The 23,429-nt window shown below is 54.7% G+C and overlaps 2 protein-coding genes across 7 annotated transcripts in view; both read right to left on the reverse strand.

Annotated features, from left to right (window-relative positions):
* DMAP1 (DNA methyltransferase 1 associated protein 1) overlaps positions 1-11,066 on the reverse strand; it is a 33,938-nt gene extending 22,872 nt beyond the window's left edge. The window contains exons 1-6 of one of the 6 annotated variants that reach the window (XM_074876228.1): positions 11,007-11,066; positions 10,475-10,683; positions 7,639-7,730; positions 6,824-7,019; positions 2,221-2,379; positions 896-1,063 (exon numbers count right to left, since the gene is read on the reverse strand). In XM_074876228.1, the coding sequence (XP_074732329.1) occupies positions 896-1,063; positions 2,221-2,379; positions 6,824-7,019; positions 7,639-7,730; positions 10,475-10,576 (717 nt within the window). In that variant the 5' untranslated portion in view covers positions 10,577-10,683; positions 11,007-11,066. Of the gene's footprint in view, positions 1-895; positions 1,064-2,220; positions 2,380-6,823; positions 7,020-7,638; positions 7,731-10,474; positions 10,847-11,002 lie in introns of those variants that run through there. The other 5 variants (XM_074876229.1, XM_074876230.1, XM_074876231.1 and 2 more) reach the window with 5 other exon arrangements.
* A 6,237-nt stretch (positions 11,067-17,303) lies between these two features.
* LOC141946451 (Krueppel-like factor 2) lies at positions 17,304-21,504 on the reverse strand. Its single transcript, XM_074876215.1, has 3 exons — positions 20,681-21,504; positions 19,443-20,418; positions 17,304-18,683 (listed from the first exon to the last, which is right to left on the reverse strand). The coding sequence occupies exons 1-3, from the start codon at positions 20,771-20,773 to the stop codon at positions 18,508-18,510; spliced, it is 1,245 nt and encodes a 414-aa protein (XP_074732316.1). The 5' UTR covers positions 20,774-21,504; the 3' UTR covers positions 17,304-18,507.
* Positions 21,505-23,429: the final 1,925 nt, after the last annotated feature.

Consider the following 23,429-nt stretch of genomic DNA (forward strand, 5'->3'; position numbering starts at 1 on the left):
AACAGCTCTGCTCTGGGCCAGCCTGGGGAGGACTTGAAAGCTCCCCCGCCTAATATCTTGGATTTATAGAGCACATTAGGCTCCATAGCCTTACCCTGCATCCATGGCAATGCCAGTCTACAGACTGGCAGGTACTGTATCACAACATCCATGATGCACCCTTCAGCAATGTCCATAAATTATTAATCCCACCTCCAGACAGAGACCAAGAGCACAGACAGAAGAGTAAAAATGCCCAAATATACTGTAGTTGCAAATGCAGCGTTGTGAAAAGCTGGCTCCCCTCCCCAGACATGCAGACCCTAGAGCAGCTATGCCTAGTATCAGCACACCCATCCACGTGGGAGGGACAAGCAGAGTTGTTACACATAGGAACTTGTCATTAGAGGGAACTACCAACAGAAAAGGATGCTCTCCCCCAGCCTTTGGGGAACACACAGTTCCTTAACCTCTAAACCCTGGGACTGTTACACAGCTTCAACAAAGAGGAGAACTAAACATGCAGATTTACAGTCTTTGATGTTTTCTGCCAAGATTTTTTACTCTCAAGGAAATAATTCTCTCCCCATGGGACTCAGGGACTCATAAGGACATTGATCTGAGAATTTGTTTCTCTTCAGAGGACTAGTACACTAAGTGTCACAGAGAAGGTGTTAGCAGTTACCTAAGACCATAACTCTGCTCACCTAGCCCTCTCTTCTGTGTGGTCAGCGTTCTTAGTTATTGTCCTTTTGTATCCCTTAAAATGACATGAACTCAAGAACAAAAGCAGTACTTTGCTCTTTTCTTGTCCAGTCTTTCTTTTCCTTTCCCACTCTCCGGCCTATTTCATCCACCTACTGATTCAACTAATCATAAATCTTTTCGAGCAGTGATGCTCTCTTCCCCGGGTTACCTGCTCTGGTGTCCTATTGTACAGTCTTTCCAGTTGTTCCTTCCTTCGCCTCTCATGGCCAGCATCGAAGACTGGGATTTTCAGGTCTGTGCCCGGAGCTGCACGAATATTAGCCAACTTGGCACAGATGTGATAATATCGTTCCTTCAGGTCCTCCACTGATCTTTTCTGTAAAAGACATCACAAAAGGACAACATTATGGAAGAACCAAGCAAAACCTTGTGCAGTAGCTAGCTAAGGACCACGGGCTGAAGGATGTCAGATAGAGCACAAGACAGTGCCTGGGAGGAAGATCAACAGGGAGCCTTGCCAGCTCTGGTGGAACCACAGGCAAGGGGGAGTTTCTCAGTGAACTGCATGAATTAACTCTCATGGGTTCACAGCTACTGCTTTAAAAATACCCACCAGAGGGTTCAACAACACAGCTGAGGGTTAGAGACAATACAGCAGTGAAGCACTCCCAGATAAAAGGATGCAAGTATAGATGTCTCGAGAGGAGAAAACCTGCGAACACAGAACTGTGACAAACGCACAGGAGGCCTCCTCTGAGCTGCTCCAGACAATGGGCATTCAAGCCATAACCAAAAAGGCATCAGCTGCAACAATTCATTGTCCACTGTTACATGGAGTCTGAGTTGCGTTCCCTTGCTCCCAGCACCAAAGGTGTTTGGACTGCCCGGCTGGGCAGACTCTTGTTATTTTACTTTGCTACAGGCTCTTCACATGAGCATTTCAGAGGACAACAAAAAGCTCCAGCATTTGGAGCTGTTCTGTAGGAATCACATCATTCCCCCACATCACCACGAGGCATGGAACCAGCAGTTAAAGGATATTTACAATCATGACACCAGAGTTGCATATTCAGACCACTGATGGTCCCTGCTTCCCAGCAGATGACAGAAACATGCACCAGGTCAGACCACAAGTTGGAAGCAGCACCCGGGAAAAATCACAATCCCCAGGCTCCGTTAGCAGATCCTTCTCCCAGGACCTAGACTGGAATCCAGGACACCTATCCTGCCCAGCTAAAACTCCCCAGCTGCCTTATCTTCAAGGAACAATGAGTTGTTCTCCTGGCAGGGGAAAACCTTCTGACTTTCTAATAAAACACAACAGGGAATAAGCACAAGTCACAGTGGATTTAATTACAAACAAAGCAAGCAGCAATGCCCTGTGCTGGAAATTCAATATTCCTTGATGCCAATAATTCATTATTTTCCCCTAATTAAGTTGATATAAAGGGTAATTTGGTCTTTGCAGTGCAGCAAGGCCTGCACGTGCCATAGCAGCAGGTTGCTAGCAGCACCTTGGCCCCTGGGACTCACCTTGAACTGCTGGTGATCATAGCGGTCATGAATCACCACAAAGCGCAGATCAAAACGCCGAGCCAGGTCAAAGAGGTGGTCTGTCTCAGCTTTGGTCCACGCATCATCATGGAGATACATCTGGTATTCCTGCTCCGAGTAGACAGGTACCTGCACTGTCTGTGCAGAGAAGAGAAAACATGGTAGCTCTCTTGCAGCACTGCCCTTCTCACTGCCAGCTGGTAAGGGTCGAGATACTTGAGCCAAGAACAAGAGCAGCGCACAGACGAGAGGGGGCTGCCAGGACCCTGAGCAATGGATCGTGGTAGGAAACATGACGAGTAGGCAGAGGACTTGATCTCGGAACCATAAACACGACGTTCTGGGGAGCCTACCAGAAACTACGAGGCTGAAACCTATTTCAGCTGGCTGACACAGGCAGAGGTCAGCAACCCGCATCCTGACAATAGTTTTCAAAATTATCAGGCTAACATGACAGTGAAAGCAAGGTTCAGCCAGCCTCCTGGCATTCCTCCCATATAGCAGCACCAATACCTTGACAGAAACTGCTCTGACAGTCAACTCTAATTGGGCTGGGACATGCTCACTTGTACAGGAAGAACGGAAAAGGCAAGGAGCAGTAGTTCCTACCTTTAGCACACCTTCTGCTTTGATACACAACCCACTTCTTTCATCTTTGGTGCAGACAGTGCCATGAAGATCTGAAAGGCCAGGTGCTGTACAACTGAGGGCCATAAACTTGACAAACAACTTTGTCCCTCCCTTCCTCATCCACCCTTTCTCCAGCAGAGCTACAGGACCAAACAGTTCAACTCTCAGATCATCCCAGGTGCCTAAAAATCCAAACCCACACTACTGTCCCCATCCTGGAACTGCTCTGCAAGGGCTCTATCCAGAATACAAATGTCACATGAGTACTAAAGGAACAGTAAAAACACTTACTGTATATGGGGAAGTCCCAGTGCATGGTAAAGCAAAACTGCAAACAATCCTGTGCTTTCCTCCCTCACCCTCTCCCACCATTCCTGCAGTGGAACTTTGCTCAGCCTGCAGAGGTCCTGCCTCCACAATATCATGTGTGTGCGAGCAGAACGCCTGCTTCAACACCTCTATGCCCTCCTGAGTCCTACACCAGGAAAGTCATCCAAGCTGTGTACCATTCACGAGGAAGAGCATTTCTGAGCCTCCAGATAACAGCTTCTTTAGGTCCTCTGTCCTTCTTCCATCACTTAGACACATAAGCTTAAAGGTAAGGCCTATCTCTTGGGGATGTGCTGCACCTCAACATTCAAGTACCACTTCCACCAGGAGAAAATCCATCCCACCAGACACTGTAAGGCTGTCCTATGTACATCATGAAAAAAGAAATATTATCTAGAGTAGCATACATACACGAAAAGAGCTAGCAGGGCCCTCCGCAGTGGATGGAAGGGAAGGTGGCAGATGCCTGATCAGAGAAGAGAATGGGACAAGAGCAAAGTGCATCCCCAAAACTCACAGCTGTTCAGGTGAGAACTGCTGAGAAGTGAGAAGGTGGGAATTCATCAGATGGAAAGCTCGAGCCAACCACAGGATGACTATAAGTTCAAATGCAACACAGCCATGAAAATACAAATATGACCCACAGAGAGGGATTTCCAGCAGAAACTGGCAGGGTTTCAGTTGCACAAGACCCTGGCAGAAATACCAACTGCAACTCTACTGACCCTTGCTCAGGAAAGATGAACCGAAACGGAAAGAAGTACAGGGAAGAGCAACAGGGATGAGTAATGGGGTAGGGAGCTTGTCTTCCCACAGCAGATTGGAAGAAAAAGGAGCCTAAAGGAAGCCTGAAAGGGAATCTGACTGCAGGCTTCAACTATGCTAGAGGGAATGAAAGGAATACCCAGAGGAAGAAAAGAACAACTGAAATAAGGACAAAGAAATTGGCTTGCAAAGAAATGCCAATTTAACATGGAAAATTTAACCTGAAAATGAGAAATGGAGCCGAGACAGTCTGGAAGAGTTTCCCAAGAAAGCACAGGGGCAGGAAAATCCAAATGCTTTTCAAAAGGAACTTGATCAGTTTATGAAAGGGACTGGATGATGCAGGACCTGAAAGAGCCAAGAAGAGGATTCAATGGCCCAGAAAACCCCTCTCAGTCCTACATTTCACACTATAAACTCACACAATGATGGGCATTAAATTAGATGAAACTGCTCAGGAAAGATCCTGGAGCCATGAGACAGTTCTGTGAAAACATCAGCACAATGCCTAGTAGTGGTGAAAAGACAAACTGAACAGTAAAAATGATCAGGGAAATAAAGAGAAACACAGCCAATGTACAAACCCACCATGCTTCCATAAGTGAAACACTCACTCCTAGTCCAGCCATTTCAAAAGAAAGGATATTTGAGAACAAGGGTGAGACAGGGCACAAAGGGCAGATGTATGTCAAATTACAGAAGACACAGTACATAGGAAGGATAATTTACTACGTCATGTAACACAAGATCTCAGAGGCACTAAATGAAACCCCAAGGCAGCAGTTTAAAATGAACAGAAGAAAGCTTGCTTGCACACCATACAAAATTAACCTGAAGAACCCATTACCATGGGATATTCAGAAAGCAGCTTTCTGCCCTGAACGTACCTAGCAAGAATTATTAAACACAAGTTCCAAGTTAAGAAATCCTTAAGCCAAAGGCCACCAGAAGCTAGGAAAAAATGCTCTGCATTTGCCCCATTCTCATGCTCTTTCTCTAAGCCTTTACTAATGGTAGCCAGAAACAAAATATCAGCTGAGAGAGGCCTCTGCTCTGACACCAGTGAAGCTGCTTTTATATTCCTATTTCACACTCTGGATCGAGGCTCAGTGTACACTGTGAAACCCAAGTTTACATTTTGGATCTCACAATGGAAAAGAGGTATGTGGTTTGTAAACTGGAAGCACAGAGAAAAGTCAAAGCAGCTGAGCAGTGACGAGTTAGGCATTAGAATGGGCTGCCCAGGGAGGTGGTAGAGTCCCCATCCCTGGAGGTGTTTAAGAGTCAGATCAACATAGCGCTGAGGGATCTGGTGGAGTAGGGCACAGTCAGTGTGACGTTAATGGTTGGACTGGATGATCTTCAATGTCTTTTCCAACCTAGACGATGCTGTGATTCTGTGACAGGAAAATGGGCTCATGCCAAGGGGAGCGAGAGATTTGGGCAGAGGTATCAACTATGTGAGAAGGAACCCACAGAAGAGTCTGGAAAAGTAAATAAAAATCCTCTAACATAGCAAATATCTGTAACGCTCCTCATCAGTGCCTTCTACCCACAAGGGTAACAACTTGCCCCTAATATTATGTAATTGTGCATGTGCAGATGGAAGAGGTCTGTACCACTTATCTAAAGGTTGCAGCCTTGATGAAGGCTCTTCTGTCAGTCAATTCACAGTACATGATAAAGGTAAGGAAATGAGAATCGTATAATTACAACACCCATGTGTGGCCCCCTCTGATAAACTTGGTTGAACTCAGCCAAAAACTGTTAGAGCAGTAGAGTCTTAGAGACAATTACACTCCCAAAGTTTCAGTCAAGGCACCTACCTACCCAGCTGTCTGAGTGAGTCATGCTTCAGACTTCCACCCTAGACATCAGAGAAGAGATACCACAGGGGGCTCTTACCAATGTCCCAGCAAGAGGAAAAGCATCAGTCAGAGCTTGAGCCTTCTAACATATAAGGTCAACGAACCACTTAACTCTGCAGGAAGCCAGGCTTTGTTAGAGCTGATGCTCTGCGAGTTACAAACTTAAAATGCTGTATACAGTTATACGCAAGCAGAGCTTTTGTGGAATCATGTTAGCACACTTTTTTTCCCCCTTCAGATTTGCATCATGAAGGGGGTTAAATTACATTATGGAGGCACCCTAACTCTGCTCCATCCTAACTTTGGAGGTCCTGACTTTGAAGTATAAATCTTGATGTCGTTTTCTTTGTGCATACACATGAAAGCCCCAACCACTCAAAGCAGATACATCTGGGACAAAAGACAGCAGGAGATTACAACAACACATTGTGACAATTTAATGTAAGACACGAAGAACAGGGTACTGCACCACACTGATACCACAGGAGCAATTTCAGAGGGAATGCAACGTAATTCAGCATCTGTGCTGGAATCTGGCCAAGAGGCCACAAGCCAGCCTTTTGGCCACAAAGCTCAAGCGATTTTTTTCATACTGGGCAAAATAACAAGACTTATGACTTTAATGTCTCACTCAGAATAGACTCTTTTACTACCCAGAGCCTGTAATCAGGGGGAGGATGTTGGTTAGGAACTGAATTAGATGGCAGAGTGTCTCCTTACCAAATCAGTGACTGCACACCTGAAACACAGGGGGGTCTGACAAGCTCTGACCACATACTGAGCCCACTTAGCTTGAATGATTTAAGAGACATCATAGTCTGTGGTCACATGGCTGCAAGCCATGCTGCAGTTTAAAATGCAATTGCCAAATCTAACTCAGCCTTCACTTGTTGAAAGAACCAACTTCCTGTCTGTACATTCAAGAAGCTGACCGAAGGGTATTTTCCAGCTGCTATTTATATACTTTGTTTGAAAGTGCTTCCACTTACTTTATTGAACCTGGCAAAAGGGTAGTCCTTCCCTTCCTCTGCTGCTCTCCTCCAGTGGTAGAACATCGCTCCATCTTTTCTCGCTGGGTTGGTGAAAGGCATCCACTTCCAAGGCCGGACTTTCTTGGACCCCAGTTTTGCTTTGACTGTTCGATAACCCTGAGTTGTATCACTTGGCAGCAGTGGAGGTGCATCCCTGTGGTGGAGAAAAGCACTAGCTGACAAGAAGCAAGAAGTAGCCCAGGACAAACCCAAAGAGATTTCAGATTGAGAGTGGGACCTGCCACCACAATGTTTAGGGTGGGAAAACTGAGTTTAAGCTTTATTCCAGGGTTTGCACTTCCCAGACTGCAGTGCTTCCCGCACCAGAGGATAGAATACACAGCATGGATGGGTCTGAACAGAACCATCTGGAAAGCAAACTATGCATCAGACCTCTGAGGTGACGGCACAATCCATAACAACCTAAATACAGGCTGCAGCAGAACTCTTTTTGCAGAAATAAAAGCAGGTGCTATTCCCAGTTGTGAATAAAAGAGAATTAGATACAGAAGAGTAAGAACACTGCCTTGTCTGCACCAGACTTTTGTGCCTGTACCCAATTCATCTCCTACACAGAGCAAGCCCCTCAAATTTAGAAGAGAGAAGACAGACACTGTCCATGACTGCCTAAGAGAGAAGGGCACAAGCATGGGCCAAGCGCAAAGGGGGATCAATCTGGGAAGTGAGACTGCCCATGGTTTCAAGAGGATGCTGCCCTGCCACCAAAGGCCCAGGCTACCCCACAACCCGCACAGATGACCATAAGCTCTTACTTCTTGTCAGAGTAGAGGAGTGCATAAACTTCTCGGTGCATTCCTTCCGGCCTCTTAAACGTCAATGTCTCTGAAGATTTCTTGGATTTTTTCTGAAACAAAAGAATTGCATTTCAGAAGGAGCAATACCCAAGGGAACATTAAACTACATAACCTGGCGCCCTGTGATGGTTTTCACTTTTATCTGGTTTTAGACACCTTGACTTTCTCCAGGAAAGTGTCTGTTCCTGGTGGAGGACAGACAAAATGTGCCCACTTTCAGTGATAGCACTCACCAGAACTCAGACACTTGCTGTTGCTGATAACACACGCTTAAATTCCAAGTTGAGCATCTGGCTGTAGCTTTCAGGGGCTGGTGCACTAAGGCTTTTTTTACTAGGTAAGCACTGTCCTCACATGTAGGTATTAATGCATTTAATTAAGTGATTCTCGATTTTTTAGAGAAGATAATAAGAAATAACTTCCCAACCTCTCTTAGTTTTTGTCGCTTTGTTTTGCAGCAACTTCAGTTTTTACCAGTTGTGATCAACTCTTTGTAGTAGCCCCACACCAAAACTACCGGTATCACCTACAAAAGTAAACCCCTGTTCCCGCCTCCACTCTCCCATTTAAACAGCAAAGAATTTTTTTTTACATAGTTTCTCCACACTAGGAATTCAGCGTAGACAACTCAAATCTGGCCCTTAAAACCTTGTCAGAACTGATGGTTTCCAAGACACAGTCCACCTCATATCACATATACAAGTTTATAAAATAATCAGCTTTGGATTCAGGTAGATGCAGCAACAGCCACATTGACAAGGTACACTTAAGTGGGCCAAGTTTACTGAGTAGTCCAGAGCATTTGGTCTAATTGTAGCATCTTTATAACTACTAGCCATGTCACTACTTTTAAGTACTTGTTTACCATATTGCTACCAACTTTTAAATCAGAATGTTTTCCAGTAGTAAAACTAACACTGTATCATAAATTTTATTAAATCCACACAGTCACCTTTATCAAGCAAATTCAAAATCCCATTAAAAAAAAATAATAATCTATCAGCTTGGACTACAACTACTTTCCATAAAACTTCATGACAGACATTCATTACATTAGCACCTTTTCACTCTTAATCAAACACCTTTCTCCTAGCATGTCCATCACTTTGCCCAGGAGCGATGCAAGGCCAACCGAGGCGCTTACCCACAGGTCACCACACACCCTGTTTGAACACAGGCTTCTGGAATTCCCCCAGATTTCCCAGATTTATTAAAAGTTAATATCAGCAGGCCAGAGATCAGCTCAGGCAGTTCTTTTAGGAGTTGAGAACAAATTACTTGGTCCTGCTGATTTAAATGTTTTTATGTCTAGTAATTTTTATTTTAACATTCTCAGTCACTAATGGACTGGAAAGTACTTCACAGTTCTCTTGTGATTTAAAGACATCAATCTGTTTCTTTTCTAATTGAGAACAGATCTATTTCCTGAGCAAGTGCTGCACTGTTATTAGCAATTTTGTGCTCTCCATGCGATAATGGCTTATACCTTTGGTTTGATTTAGTTTCTGTACTTTGTAGAAATTCAGAACATTTCACTCACGGTCGCAGGTGGCCTCCTGCACTCCTCTCAAAACCTGTCACAGCACCTCCCCTTCCTCTCTATTACAGTAAATTTGAGAAGAAGCCTGTCTTATTCTCTGCTCCAAAAGAAAGACAAGACACCAGTACTTCTTTAGCTCTCTGCTAGCTAACAAACGCATCTAAATCAAAGAACTCGTAACTCCCATCACTGAGTGGTGCAACATTGCAGGCTGAATCCAACCAATGAGCTGCTCACCAGACACACTATTCACCACACAGCTGATAACTAGTGGTTTTAACATTTCAGCCTTTAAATTACTAAAACTCACCAATTTTCCATTACACCTATTATACTGTGTGTTCTATCCCCAGCAAGGCAGTCATGAAACCACTGTGCTTCTCTTCAGAAACAAACATTTCAGTGGAGGCAAACAAAGACAGTCAGAAAGTACTTTCAGGGATGGGGTGGTTGTGTATGTTTGGGTTTGTTTTGGTTTGTTTTTTCCCAAACAAATATACAGGCTTTACTTCAAATCAGACCATCTCTGTACCAGAGAGCTCCTGAGGATTTTATCTCCCCCAGCTCATTTCCAAGCACCTCCACATCTCACAACTACTCATGAATTGACCTTCCCAACACCTTGCAAAGCATGGGACAGCCAAGACCTCGCCGGAATTGAAAATACAACATGTTGAAAGCAACAACGTACTGTAGCATACTACTCACAGAACGCAGCACATGACGGCATATGTCCTTAACGGAGCTTACTAATTTGCCCGCATTCCCACAGGCAGCACATCCCAGTTCTCCCAAACCCCAGCCATACACCTTCCCCGCACAGGTTTGAAGACATTTACTGTTCAATCAAGCCAGACAACATTTTTCCCTTCCAAAATGGGACTGCGTTATATTATTTCCATCTGCTTGGGGGCTAGACGGTAAACACACTTCACACTTACACCATAAAATCTACATTTTAAAAACAGCTGAAAAGGTCCTGGGGCCAGGCCGTGCTCACCAGGGCAACACTTACACAGCTCCAGTTTAAATACCTCCCCAAATGCCACAGTGCAGTTAACTAAGAACACCAGGAACCCAAGAGTGGGGCCCTCCAGGCATTTCCAGATACTCCTAGGAAGCCTGAAATTAAGCAGACTATGGTAGGACCATGCTTTATTCCATCTTTGTTCCAATATTCACCCCAGACACCACATGCAAGGTCAGGCAGTGCCTAGAAATCAAGCAGCAGCCCCTCGGGGCACCACAGTTCACCTTGTCCGAGTTGATGATATCCTTTTTGTTGATGGTGCCCGTGTTCTCCGACTCTACACCGCCCAGCTCCAGGATATCCCGCACGTCTGCCCCCGTCGCCATCTCTCCGCCTGCCCGCTGGCCTTCTCTGTCGCCGTCCTGTCCGTCCCCTCCAGCTCTGGGCGGAGGGAAACCAGGGGGCCAGGGTTAACGTGCACCTCCCGCGGGGGCTATCCCATGCACACACAAACACACATGTGCGCGTTGGTATATATATTATATACACGTATATCTACATACGTACACGCATATATATACACACACGCACGGGTATATCTACATATACACACAACGCCCTCAGCCGCTTCCCCACCCCCCTCCAGGCCCAGCAACGGGGCCTTGTACCCAGCCGGTCACGGGGGCCACGCAGGCCGAGCCTGCGGCCCGGAGCCCCGCTACGGGATCCCGGAAAGTCCACGGGAGGACAGGCGGGACGCGGCGCCGCCGGGGGGACACAGCAGCCCCGAGCCGAGCCGGTCCCGCGCTCACCCACCGGCGCCGGCTCCGCAGCCACCGGGACGGTGCCACCAACACCGCGACCCGGGCAGCGCCACTTCCGCTCCCGCCAAGAGGCGGCCGGAAGCGCCCGGAGCCCTTTGGGGGACGCACCGCACGCGGGAAGGGGGGGGGGGGGGGGGAGAAGGGGTGTGGGTCGCGGGTTCGCGCCCCCGCGCCCCCTCCCCGGCAGGTCGCGGCCGCTGCGGGCGCGGCGCCGCCTCCCCCGGGGCCCAGCGGCAGCACCCGAAGCCGCTCGGGGCCGACCTGCCTCCTCCCCCGCTCAGGGCGGAGAGCCCGCTGCAGGCGGGAGGCGCTCCCGCGCCAGGAGGTGGCAGCACAGCCGTGCTCGGCCTGGAGCCGTCCCCCATCTCAGCCCGGCCCGCGGTCGCCCCGGCAGCGGCAGCAGGGGGCTGCAGGGCGCCCGGGGCCTTCCAGGGCGCTCCCACCTCCCAGCTGCCCGAGGCGACAAGCCGGGGATGCCCTTTCGCCCGGGGCTTTGGTGATGGGTCGCTGGGCTCTGCCTCGGCCGGGCACACCGGGGCTGTGGGGCAGGGCTGGGGAGACCGCCCCCACCCCACCTCCTGCCCGGCACGATGGCAGAGGGCAGCCCGCTACAGAGCCCGGCTATCCCGGGGGTCTTGGGGCTGACCCCAGTTCCCCACAGAGCTCATAAGGAGTTTTCCTGTCTGCTCGCGCTCCCGGCTGTCGCACCGTCCCACTCTCCCCGCCAGCCCGCGGCCTCACCAGTGGCAAGCCGGCTGTGCCAGGTGGCCACCTGCCAGGCGGGTGCTGCACCCTGTGGCACGTTCAGGCTGCCCATCCGGGTTTCGTTTTACAAAACGTATGCTCCTCGCTTTCACACTTGGCAAGAAGACCCTCCTGAAGCGCTCCAGGGCTGCAGCACTTACTGAGGCCACAGGCAGCCGGCAGTGAAAGTTTTATTAATAGGACTGTCCTGTTTCCTCTTCCCTGTGGGAGGAAAGAGAGGGGGGAATGGGGAAGGGGGAGGAAACAGCAGTGTGGGGCCAGGAGCGACTTCGAGAAATCACCTTCCCGCTGCATCGAGGCAGGAGCAAGGCTGCCTGGCAGAGGTTTGTCCGAAGCAGAAGGTTTCAGCATGGGGCACAGAGATTCACAAGGATCTGCCAGCCACCTCAGATAGCCCAGGGGAAGGGGTATCCCTGTAAAGTTCTCTTCTCCTGTGCAGCAGTCCCAAGATGAGATGAACCCCACTGCATCGGGGTGACTCCTGCATGCAGCCCCTCAATACCAGCCAGGCTGTTCCCATCCCACTGGCGATCCCTTCCCACGGGGACTGGCACATCACCGCCACACCAGGGCCCAGCCAGCACCAGTATGCCCCAATGGGAACTGGTGATACCCTCAGAGTGTCATCTGTTGTTCCCAGGAATCATTTAACCCCTTCCGCCCCCTCCTACGCTGCCAGGTATGGCTTCTTGGCTCTTCCTCCTACAACAGAAGAACTGATCCCGAGGTTTCTCCTGTCCTGTCCATTTGCTCTCAGCTCTGCCACATCCGCCCGAGTCCTTCCCCCACCAGCGCATGTGGCCATTCCTTAATCATTTCTAGCACTTTTCCTTGCTCTCTTGCCATGTCTGGCCTGGAGGTGGGGTCCATGCTCCCACAAGGTGGGTCTGCAGAGGGAGACAGGGCTTTCCCGGCCCTGCCTTTGCAGTCTCACCCCTGCTCTGCCTGCCTGGCAAGCCAGGCACTACTACTCCAGGGAGAGCTTTGTAAGACCAGAGGAAGAGGGCCTCTCCTTTTGCACCTCACTGGCAGGTCATTCACAGTGTGTTCATGTATTAAACAGTACTTAGAGAAAACACAATCAGTCCCAAAATAAAATCCAGGGACAGGTGGTCATTCAGTGTCCTTGGGTTTTGATTATATCCCCTGCTTTTAGGCCTGACCTGCTCAAGCCTGGCTTCCAACCCTATCCCAGCAGGACTCAGCCCAAGCTCTGCCCCAGTGAAGGGTGATCAACTCCTCTTCAACAAAGTCCACAGCAGGTTTTGAGCTCGTCTACCCAGAGTAGCAGCTTTTTAACCTCATAAAAGGTGGAGATTGTGGGTTGCATTAACATCCTGCTTCCCCCGCACCTCTGTGAGCATGGGTGTCACTGTGGGGCTGTGTCCCACCTGGAGCTGTATGGACCTGCTATCGAAACACATTAGCTGGGTGCTTCTGCTAAACTGATTACCAATGGAGCAATTAGCACTGCCTTCAAAGGGACCCAGAGATGTTGCTTCTGGACAGCAGCTGCTGCATCCCTGAGTTTGCACAGCCTTCAAAGAGCAAAGGGACACAGCTGGAGACGTTGGTCAGCCTGCACACACCTTGTCCATCCTTGAGAGTCCTGTACAGGGACACACGCCCAGGTTTGTCACCTCCCCGAAGCACCAGGGTCCTACCTTGCCAGGGCACGGGGAGAGCCCAGGCAATACAGCGGGTCAGGGAAAGCCAACAATACTGGGGAGCCCAGTGCTTCTGTACCCCGGGGCTTTGGCGGGGCCACAGCAACAGCCAGCATCACTCTCCTGTCACTGCAACCTCATCATCCACCTCCTGCCATCCTGTGGGCACAGGATACCAAGCCTGGGTGACCTCACTGCCAGCCAGAAGCTGTGGGAGGGATGTCCCCCCACATTTAGCCCTGACAGGAAGGCAGCGCTGGACCCCTCTGGGCCAGCTGCCTGCCCACACCAGGGTCCTGGGGGAAGGATGTGCTTCATGCCCTTTGCCCATGCCCCAGCTGCCAGGCATGGCCAAAGGTGGCTCCAGGCCAGAGGTGTGCGTGCCTCCAGCCCAGGGCTCAAGGTGTGCGTGTCTCCCGGCCTGGCACCAGCGGAGGAGGACAAGTGCAAACACTGCGGCCAGTGGGGTGGGAGGAGGTTATCTGGGGCCCAGCAGTAGAAAAACTCTCGGTGTGTGACTAAGGCATGATAGCACCAGGTGTGGGTCCAGGTAGGGCGAGCAAGCCAGCGAGTTATCGCTTCCCCGTGGGTTCAGGTGCCTGAAGCCAAATGTTTCCTAAGGGTGCGGTGACAACCACAGCCCCGTTATCACGGCGCCTGGCCCACCCCAAGCGGTGGGGACGCAGGGGCAGGCTGCTGGACCTTCCCCTTGTGGCAGCGATGGGACATTTCCCACTGACCCACTGGGAGAGAGGACACCAGCCCTGGGAGCATCCTTCAGCAGGGACACATCAGCCCTGGGGACCCAAGCTCCCACCTCATGTTGAGGCAAGGAAAGGTCTGGGTCAGCCCCTCCAAGCACCTCCAAACCATCCCTCCAACCCCAGAGCACCCAGGCTGTGTCCCAGCTCCAGCACCCTCACCCCTCCCCAGCTCCATGCTGTCCCGGTGGACCGCAGCAACCCCAGGGTCGAGCCCTGGTCAAGGACCCCTCCCAGAGCTGCAACTCCCTTTCTCCCCATGGCCCCGCAACCCTGGGCCAGCTCTGTGGGACCTGTTGGCTGCAGCACAGGGGATCCCCATGAGCTGGGTCATTCCCAGAGGACAGAAACCCACCCGAGCTGCTCTTTTGCCCCTCCTCCAGCTATAAAACCCCCAGGGCCCCACTCCTGCTGGCAGGTGACTGTGTGGTGCCAGGCCATGCTGTGGCCATGACTCACCCCTCTGCTAGGAGGTGTTTCTCCATGCCTTGCTCCTTCCCTTCCCTGCTTGCCTCCCAGCTGTGCCAGTTCAGCTGCACCCCAAAGCCACAGGGCTGTGCCTTAAGGTTTGCAGGGGGGTCAGGGACCTCAGCATCACCCACCACTATGGTTCCTGGGGGCCTTTTTGCCAGGAGGTAACCAAGGGCGGAAAGGAAGGCCAGGCTGGTGGGGGGACATATGGCCCAGAGCAGGGTCTGCATGGCCCCTGGTGTGGGCACGGTGGTGTGGGCACTGTGGCATTGCCCTGCTGGCCAGCTTTCCCTGCAGCAGCCCAGGATGTGATCCAGGACACCAGGACCTGCCCCAGGCTGTGCCAGCCACGGACCCAGGGGTTGTATGTGGGTAAATCAGCTCTTCAGGCACCAGCCTCGTTTCTCCAGAGCATCTCCCTCCCCTCTCCGGCACAGCCACGGCACAGGACACACTGCTAGTGCCACATCTCCTGCAAAGCAGGGTCCCACTCGGTTGACTGGCCTGTTTTGGATCCCTGCATACCCCTGCCGGGACAGGCCAAAGGACTTTCCAGCTGACCGTGGGTGCACAGACCGCAGGCAGGGATTGCGCCCCAGCCCTTCCTCAGTACTGTTTTCTTGCTGCCCTCATCACTTTGCAGGGCAGGTTTTGCTGGGGACAGGACTGGGCTCCCTCCTCCAACGGAGAGTGCATCTTGGCCCAGGCAATTGGAAGAGGGTGTTTTTTATTAACAACAAATTAACCGTAATTGCCTTTTCCACTACAGCCACTCCTCACCCAAGTGAGGTTCCCAGCCATGCCAGTCCATGCGACCGCCGTGCTCCATCCTGCGCCTGAAGGAGTGCCTTGCCCCAGGCCTGGGGGAGCAAACCTGGACCAGCTCTGCCCGGAGAAGGAGCCAAAGAGCCTTCCCCTGCTCTCGCCTCCGTGTAAGTCAGCAGCAGCAGAGCCGGACCTCGTTCCCGCCCTAGTGCAGAGATGATGAAAGGCGAGGAAGAACTGGTTTGTGCTCTGATCTCAGAGCTGAACCTCAAAACAGCCGCGGACCGTCACTCCGGCTCCCAGGATGCCTAGAGAGGACAGGACAGTAGAGCCAGCCTTTCCAGTGGGACGGGATGGTTGGAGAAATTCATCGTTCCCCTGGAAATAAAAATAATAATCATAATAAAAACACAAAGCCAGAGATTACTTATACGCACACAAACACGCAGGCACGCACTCTCTCCCCATCTGGCTTTGCCAGCCTGACTCATCGCTAATTCAAACAGCCCACACCTTTCCCTCTCCCTCTCCCTCCATGTGACATTTTGAACAAGTTTCTGGGGAAGAGGCAGCAGTTTTGCTCCAGCCACCCCACCAGTGGACCCTCACCCTTGGGTACCGGGGGTCCCAGGAGCGAGACACGCCCGGTAGCCCATCACAGGTCACTTGTGTCCCGGCACAGTCACCCCCATGCAGGCACCTCTCAGAAAGTGGGGCAAGCAGAGGGTGGAGGCAGCTGTGGAAAGGACAAGTGATTGAGCCTGGTGGATCTGTGACACTTGTGGATGCAGTCCCATGGTCCCATGCCCAGGCCTGCAGGCAGGACATGACATCCCAAGCTGCTGTCACTCTGCCTGGAGACACCCATGCTTTTGTACCCGCTCAGGGCAGACCCCAAAGCTGAGTGCCAGCCACTGAGCCCAACCCCACTAGCCACCCCTCAAGGGGACATCAGCCCGCTCTACCATTCCCATCTCTTTGTCCAGCCTGACTCTCCCCAGCTGCAAGCAGGAAACAGGGAAGGAGCGGGATCAGCCCAGCCCACGCTGGCAGCAGAGCTACATCCCATTTCCGCTTGCGGGGCAAGGAGCCCCAGGGCATCCCCCAGCCCTGGCCAGCCGCCGGAGGTTGCGGCAGCAAGCACGGAAGGAGAAAGCCACCACCACCACCCTGGGCCAGGGCACTGCACAGCCCATACGGCACGCTCCCTGCGCTGCCAGCATGGTGTCAGGTCCGGACAAGCCCCGGCCTTCAGAGGGATGCGTGCATCACGGGTAATCAGCCGTGGGAGGGAGGGAGGGATGGAGCCAGACCTGCTTGCTGAACTCAGGACCTGCCAGCACACTTGTGCTGAGTCACCACCTATTAACGCAGGGAAACCTCAGCACCTGAACCCCGCCAAGCTGCTGGGCCACCCCCAGGAAGGCAGCAGGGACAGCACACAGGACCGGGCAGCTGCCACAAACCTCCCGGTTGTGACCACAAGGCCGGTGCCACAGAGCTCCCGCTGCGGGGGACAGCGGGACAGGACCGCTCGGGAAGACAGGACAGGCAAGGCTCCTGGTACGGTTTCGGCTGCCGTTCCCCTCGGGGATGACTCACCGCAGGACCAGTCACGCCATCCCGGTGCCGCAATTGCCCCATCTGCAGATTAGGGAAACTGAGGCACAGGGAAGTGGTGTGACTCAAGAGCTGTTGCACAGGAGATGCTGCTCAGATGCCGAGGCTTGGGCGTTCCCCATCGATCCTCCACAGCTAACTTAAGCAGAAATGAACATCGATGTAAATATTTACTGACAAGCAAGCCCAGCCTCACCCTCTCCTCTTAGAAGAGAGCTTTAAAGTAAACTCTCCTGGCTCTTTCATGTTTACATCTTGTTTATTTATTATACAGCAGATCACAATATTTCAACAGTTTGCATATAAAGAAAAGTAACATTTCGGAGTGCAAGAGACCTAACGTGCCCAAGCAGAGAAATGTTAATTAACAATATACACAGACGGGAACAGTGCACTTCCCAAAGCCGAGACTCATCTGTGTTCCCAGCTGGAAGAAAAAAATATATTAAAAAACAGAAACATTATATATTACTGCTTTGTTTAATTTACAACTTGCTTTGCAGAAGCTGCACATAAAAAGACTCATTTTCTTCTGAGTTCTCTTTTCTTTTTCCCTCTACGAAAGTTTCAAGTATAGCAGAGACCCGGGCATTCATAGCTGGACTCGCTATCCTTTACATACTAAATTTAAAAAGCAGCATGGGGAAGGCAGCTGCAGCAGTACCTGGTATCATCCTGAGGGGAAGAACAAGACAAATGAAAGCAGACAAAGAGCCAGGAGAGCCATGTTAGGCTCCTGAGCAGAAAACTGTGGGAACAGCCAGGACTGAACTGCCTGGCAGGGTCCCAAGCTAGCAACAGGAGCGTCCCCACTCCCTGTGGAAGATGACACTGCGCTGCCCACCCCTGCAAACCTTTATAGCCACAACCCAGTCAGGTCCCACCCTCGCCCCATCCACTCTGGGATTTTGGGTCGGAAGGCTTCTTCTGATAGCCACAACTGAGAAGACCAGCAACCCACTTCCCAGTGCCGTGACCCATGCACCCAGTGGGCACAGGTCTCCAGCCAAAACCTGGTCAGAGTCAGCCACTACAGTCTCTGGAGCCAGGTGGGTGCCAGGATTTGAGGGGAGAAGGTTAAGCTGATGCCAAATACAAGCCAGGAGCTTTGGGGACAGATCCCTGCTGCACCAGCCCCCCCGCCACTCACCAGGTGCCTGGCTGGGGGGGGACCCTCCAGGTACAGGGAGCTGAGTGGTGATGCCTGGGCAGAGGCTGGAGACACTTCTTGCAGCTTTGCTCCCCATCTACACCCCAAAGCAGCCCTTCCCCACCACTCAGCTGGGCCCAGCTCTCACAGCAGGGGCAGGAGGAGAAAACTAGTTATCAACTACAAGCGGGGAGGGCTGGGCGGCTGGGCTGCTTCCCAGTGCCGTCCCCGGCCCGACGCTATTTACACCGTGAGCTGGCTCTGGGGACACCAAGTCCGGCCGTGGCCCGGCGCTCACATGTGCCGCTTCATGTGCAGGGCAAGGTGGTCAGAGCGGGAGAAAGCCCGCTCGCAGAGGTGGCACTGGAAGGGCCGGTGCCCCGTGTGCTTGCGGTAGTGGCGGGTCAGCTCATCGGAACGGGCAAATTTCCAGCCACAGCCTTCCCAGGTGCAGTGGTAGGGCTTCTCACCTGCAGAGAAGAAGAGGGGGTGTCAGTGGGCTTGCAGGTCCCCATCCTCCCTATGCCTTCACCCCAGTGCTCCCCTGCCCAGCAGCCCCTTTTCGGGAGGGATCCCCTGAGCACCTCTGTTTGACCCACCTTTTCTTCTGCCCCTGTCTCCCTGCCCTTCCCAATGTGCTCTGCTGTCCCATGTGCCCTGCATGGGGCCCATCCTCTGGGCACCCCCGCCCCACTGCAGTGTCCCCTCCATGTGCACCGACCCCACTCCAAACTGTGGGTGCTCCCCTGCCCATCCCGGCCGTGTGGCCGCACTATGTGCCCTGTCCCAGCTCTGCCAGGGGTCTCACTACACACAACCCCCAGTCTGTCTCCCCTCTCCGTTCACCCCCAGCCCAGCTGGGGGGCTTATCCATGTGCCCCCCCACACACACCCTGCTCCTTCAGGCACCCTGGGTCCCGAGGCCAGGAGTCATGGTGGTGGTCTCACTGTGTGCCTTGGTCCCCGTGTGCCCCTGCCCGGCCCCACCATGGGGGTCCTCCCGAGGGCACCCCCACTTGCACCCTGCCCCATACACAGGACCCCTCCATGCAGCCCTGTGCCGGCTGCGGGGTCCCTCTGGGTGCCCCCCCAGACTGGCGGCAGGGCTCTTCTCCGTGTGCCCCCGGTGCCACCTCCCCTGGCACCCCTCCAGAGCGGGCTTGCGGGTGTCACCGGGCGCCCCGGTCCCCCACCCAGGACCCTTTGCACATCCCCCCTCGCACCCTTACCCGTGTGGGTCCGCATGTGCGCCTTGAGGTGGGAGCTCTTGGTGTAGGTCTTGCCGCAGCCCGGGTATTCACAGTTGTGCGTGGCCGTCCGCTTCCGCGCCCACGACCGGCGGCCGCGCTTGGGCTTGCAGTCCTCGGGGGGGGCCCCGGCCGGGAAGTACTCCAGCACCGGGGAGTTGGGCGGCGTGACCAGCAGCCCGGGCAGCCCTGCCGGGCCCGGCCCCTTCAGGGGCTCCCTGAAAACACTGAAGTGTCCATGAAACTGCGGCGGCGGCGGCTGGGGGGCGAAGTGGGGCGCGTAGCGGTGCGGGGCCACGGCGTAGTGGGGCGGCAGGTCGGCCAGGAGGTGGGGGTCGGCGCCAGGCAGCGGCTCCTCAGGGGGCCCCAGGCGGCCGTGGGCGAAACCCGGGTAGGGCAGCGGCGGCCCCGGCACTGGCCCCGACCCGGGACCCGGCGCCACGCGTGGCTTGTGCTCGCCGCCGCCCGGCCCCAGGTACTCGGCGGTGGGCAGCCCCAGCATGCAGGCGCGCTCCTCCGGCTGCTCCTTCTTGATACGGGGCCCGAAGGGCTGCGCGGGGTCCAGGGGCAGCGGGCGGGCCAGGGCCGGGTGCAGGGGCGCGTGGTGATGGGGGTGGTGGTGGGGGGGGGGCCCGCCGGGCACCCGCAGCTCCGTGTACTCCCTCCGTTGCAGGTCGCAGTGGCCGGGCAGATCCGGGGTGAGCAGCTCGGCCACGTAGCTGTGGCCCTGGCCCTCGGGGTAAGGCGCCGGGAACTTGCCCGGTGTGGGGTAGGAGCCGTCGCTGTCATAGGTGGTGCCGCAGCTCTCGGGGGTCTCGGGCAGGGGGTAGTTGGGGCCGGGGCCGGGCGGCCCCTGCCCGCCGCTGCTGGTGTGCGCCAGGATGAAGTCCAAGTCCACGAACTTGCCCAAGTCGTCCTCCTCCCGCTTGACGGCGGCGCCGTCCTGCTGCAGCATCCTCTGCGGGGAAGAGGGGCGTCAGGACCGGCGGAGCCACGGTTGCGCCGGCGCCCGCCGCTCGGGCACCGCGGCCCACACCTCCGGCTCGGGGCGGCGGCTCCCCCCAACCCGTCCGACGGGTCGGCACCGCTCCGGCTGCACCGCCCCCGGGGTGCCCTCCGACGGCGGGAGGGGGGGCCCGCCCCCCCCAACCGGGCTGAGCCCCAGCCCGGGACGCTCTGCCCCCGTACCCCCCCCTTGCCGCCCCTTCCCCGGTGCTTACGTGAAGCATGTCGGCGGGCCGCTCCTCTAACGGCAACAGGTTGGCGAACGTGGAGATAGAGGGCAGGGTGCTCTCGTCCACGGCCGCCGCCATGGCGGGCCGGGCGGGAGAACCGGGGCCGGGGCGGGCTGGGGGAGCGCGGTGCGCGGAGCCCGGCACCGCTCCCCGCGGCGGCGGCAGCGCTGCTCTGCGCCGCCCCGCGCCCCTAAGCTGTTAACAGCATGGCTGCGCCCCCATTGGCCCGGCCTGCATTGATATTCACCGCCGCCGCCTCCCATTGGCTCACCTGTTGCCAGAGCCACGCCCCCTCTCCAGGGGCTGCCCCGGGGGTCGGCGGCCCCCCCCTGCCCCGACGGCGCTCCCCGTGCCCGCCGGGGCGGCGTGGCGGGGGTCCCCGCGCCCTCCCCCGCCGCGGTAGAAGGGACACGGGTGCCGGTGCGGATCGCAAAGCCCGGGGTCCCTCCTGCCCGTCCCCACGACGTGAGCGGGGGGCAGCGGTGCCCTGACGCCTTGCCCCACTCTGCGAGCGGGGAGGGGGGGCTGTAGATCGCAGAGCCGGGGGTCCCCCGGCACCCTGCCCCGAATGCGGCAGGGGCAGTGGCCGTGTCGCATGCCAGCGTGCCGGGGAGCTCTGGAGCAGGGTTACGCCGGCTGGTGAGCCGTGGGGGAAGCCGAGCACATCAGCGAGCAAAGGTGCCATCGCAAGGGGTGCTGGGCCGGGGTGGCTGAGCCCCGGTGTCCCCACACCACTCGTTTCATGTAACAGAGCCTGTGAGGCCGCGTCCCCCGCGCCGGTGTTGTCGGTGAGGCAATCAGCAGCCCAGAGCGCACCAGCTCCCATCTGTCTGCGCACAGGGTGTGTGTGCGAGCCGAGATAACTGCCCCACAGACCCTGCCGGGGGGCTGGCACCCTGCCTGCATCGCCTCATCTCGCCCCACAGCCCCTGCAGGACGTTTGTCTGCCCTGCCTGGGGATCGGCACCGCAGATGAGCCTCTGACTGCTCTGCCATGGGGCTACAGGCTGGCTGGCCGACCCTGCCCGCCCCACAGACCCCCGGAACAGTGCTGTCCACCCAGGGACTTCCCACAGTGGGAGACATGAGGGGACTGGGATGTCCCACCTCACAGGAGACACCCAGGTACCCCACTCCGTACCGGCGAGTCAGGACATGGCACAGAGACCCGGGGCGCTGGGCAGGCCTCCCCAGGGACTCTCTGTCACCCTGTCCAGCTCGTAGCAAGACCTCCTCCGCTTGGCCCCCATCCAGCCAGTACCAGGAATGGCCCTGCTACTGTTGCGCTTGTCAAGAAGCAATGGCCCTTATCTCCTGGAGCCTGTCTCCCTGCTTTCTGGGGCTTTCCATCCCCAGATACCTTTCTAAGAACTGGGGCTGCTGCCTGTGCTATTCAGAAGCAAGGAGTCAATTTAAAAAAAAAACAAATATAAACAGCAAAGGTGAGGTGCGCGCACACACACGCACACGCCGCTTCTGGATCCAAAGCTACTCTACCAGTTGCTTTCATCACCGTGCTTTAATTATAAGGGTGGAGCATTGCAATAAATTATTTCAGTAATCCGGTAGAACAACAACGATTCAAATCTTCCCCCTTTTACCAAGAATCCCTGCCCTGGTTTCCAGAGCACACGCTGGGTTGCTGCCTGGGCCCCGCATGCCCAGCTGCCGGCGAGGGAGCGGGTTTATTAATGCCACCCGCCGGGTCGAAACACACGGGCTGCAAAGTTCTTCCTCAGAAAAAATCACCTCTGAAGTGGCAAAGAAGCATGTGGGCATCACTCGAAATCCCTTTTAGCCTGGCCCCCAGAGTAGCTTATTTAAGTCACCGGTTAATCCCATTATTTGCTTCTTGGCCAAATAATAATTAATAGCAAGGCAGTTCCTGCCCCAAACTTGTATAGATAAGTGAGAGCAGATGCCACAGAAGACAAACAATAATTCCACTTGGTTTTCCCCTTTTCCAAGCAGTTTTGGCGTCTGCACCCATGCAGTCCTGGCTTATTTTAAGAGAGGCGTTGCCAGCAGATTGGGTTCGTTTTTACAGCCAGTATTTCTGGCAAATGTGGGATATTCCCCAGGAAACTCTTATTACTGATGCTATGGTGGGAGGGTCAGAGCGGAGGAGAACAGCACCACACCAGGCACCACACCAACACAAGCGCTGCCAGCGCTGACCACGCAGGGAGCCGGGGAGGGTGGCACGGGAGTGGTTTGCCTGCTGTGAGCTGCAGGGTGAGCACGGGGGGGTCCCCGCCACAGCTCTGCCATCCCCTCCACCGCAGAAGCCTCCTCCAAGCCAAGAAGGAGGCGAGCAGGAGCAGCCGAGCCGGTGTGTGTACAGCCCACTGTTGACAGAGGCCCATTTAGGAAACGAAGATTATCTCCCACGCCACTACAGCAGGCTGTAAAGTTGCTGGCATCCCAGGAGATCAAACGGCGTCCCGGCGGGAGAGCAAACAGAGGGTGGGAAGGGCCGTCCGCCCAGGCGATGGCCAAAGAGGAAAGGGTTAATGGTTATCCCTGCTCTTGGCACATCTAGCAGCGGGGGAGAATGCCATGCCCATAGTGGTGTGTCAGAGGTGGCTCCATCAAGGTGAGAGCATCCGCAGCCCTGCCAACACTGCCACGGCACCGCAGCACCCTCCCCACGGCACACAGCACACGTGGGGTGGGCAGGGGGGTGATGCCCGGTGGCATGCTGGAGATGGCATCAGTGCTCAGCTTGCCTGGC

This window comes from Strix uralensis, chromosome 8, assembly GCF_047716275.1.
Source record: "Strix uralensis isolate ZFMK-TIS-50842 chromosome 8, bStrUra1, whole genome shotgun sequence".
In the NCBI taxonomy this organism is placed as follows: Eukaryota; Metazoa; Chordata; class Aves; order Strigiformes; family Strigidae; genus Strix; species Strix uralensis.

Bases quoted from the DNA above. Each gene is read 5' to 3' on its own strand.
- LOC141946451 (XM_074876215.1), bottom strand. From the start codon at position 20,773: ATGGCGGCGGCCGTGGACGAGAGCACCCTGCCCTCTATCTCCACGTTC. The intron at 20,419-20,680 runs GTAAGCACCGGG...TCTTCCCCGCAG, and splicing joins GGCCCGCCGACATGCTTCAC to AGGATGCTGCAGCAGGACGG. The intron at 18,684-19,442 runs GTAAGGGTGCGA...TCTTCTCTGCAG, and splicing joins GCACATGCGGACCCACACGG to GTGAGAAGCCCTACCACTGC.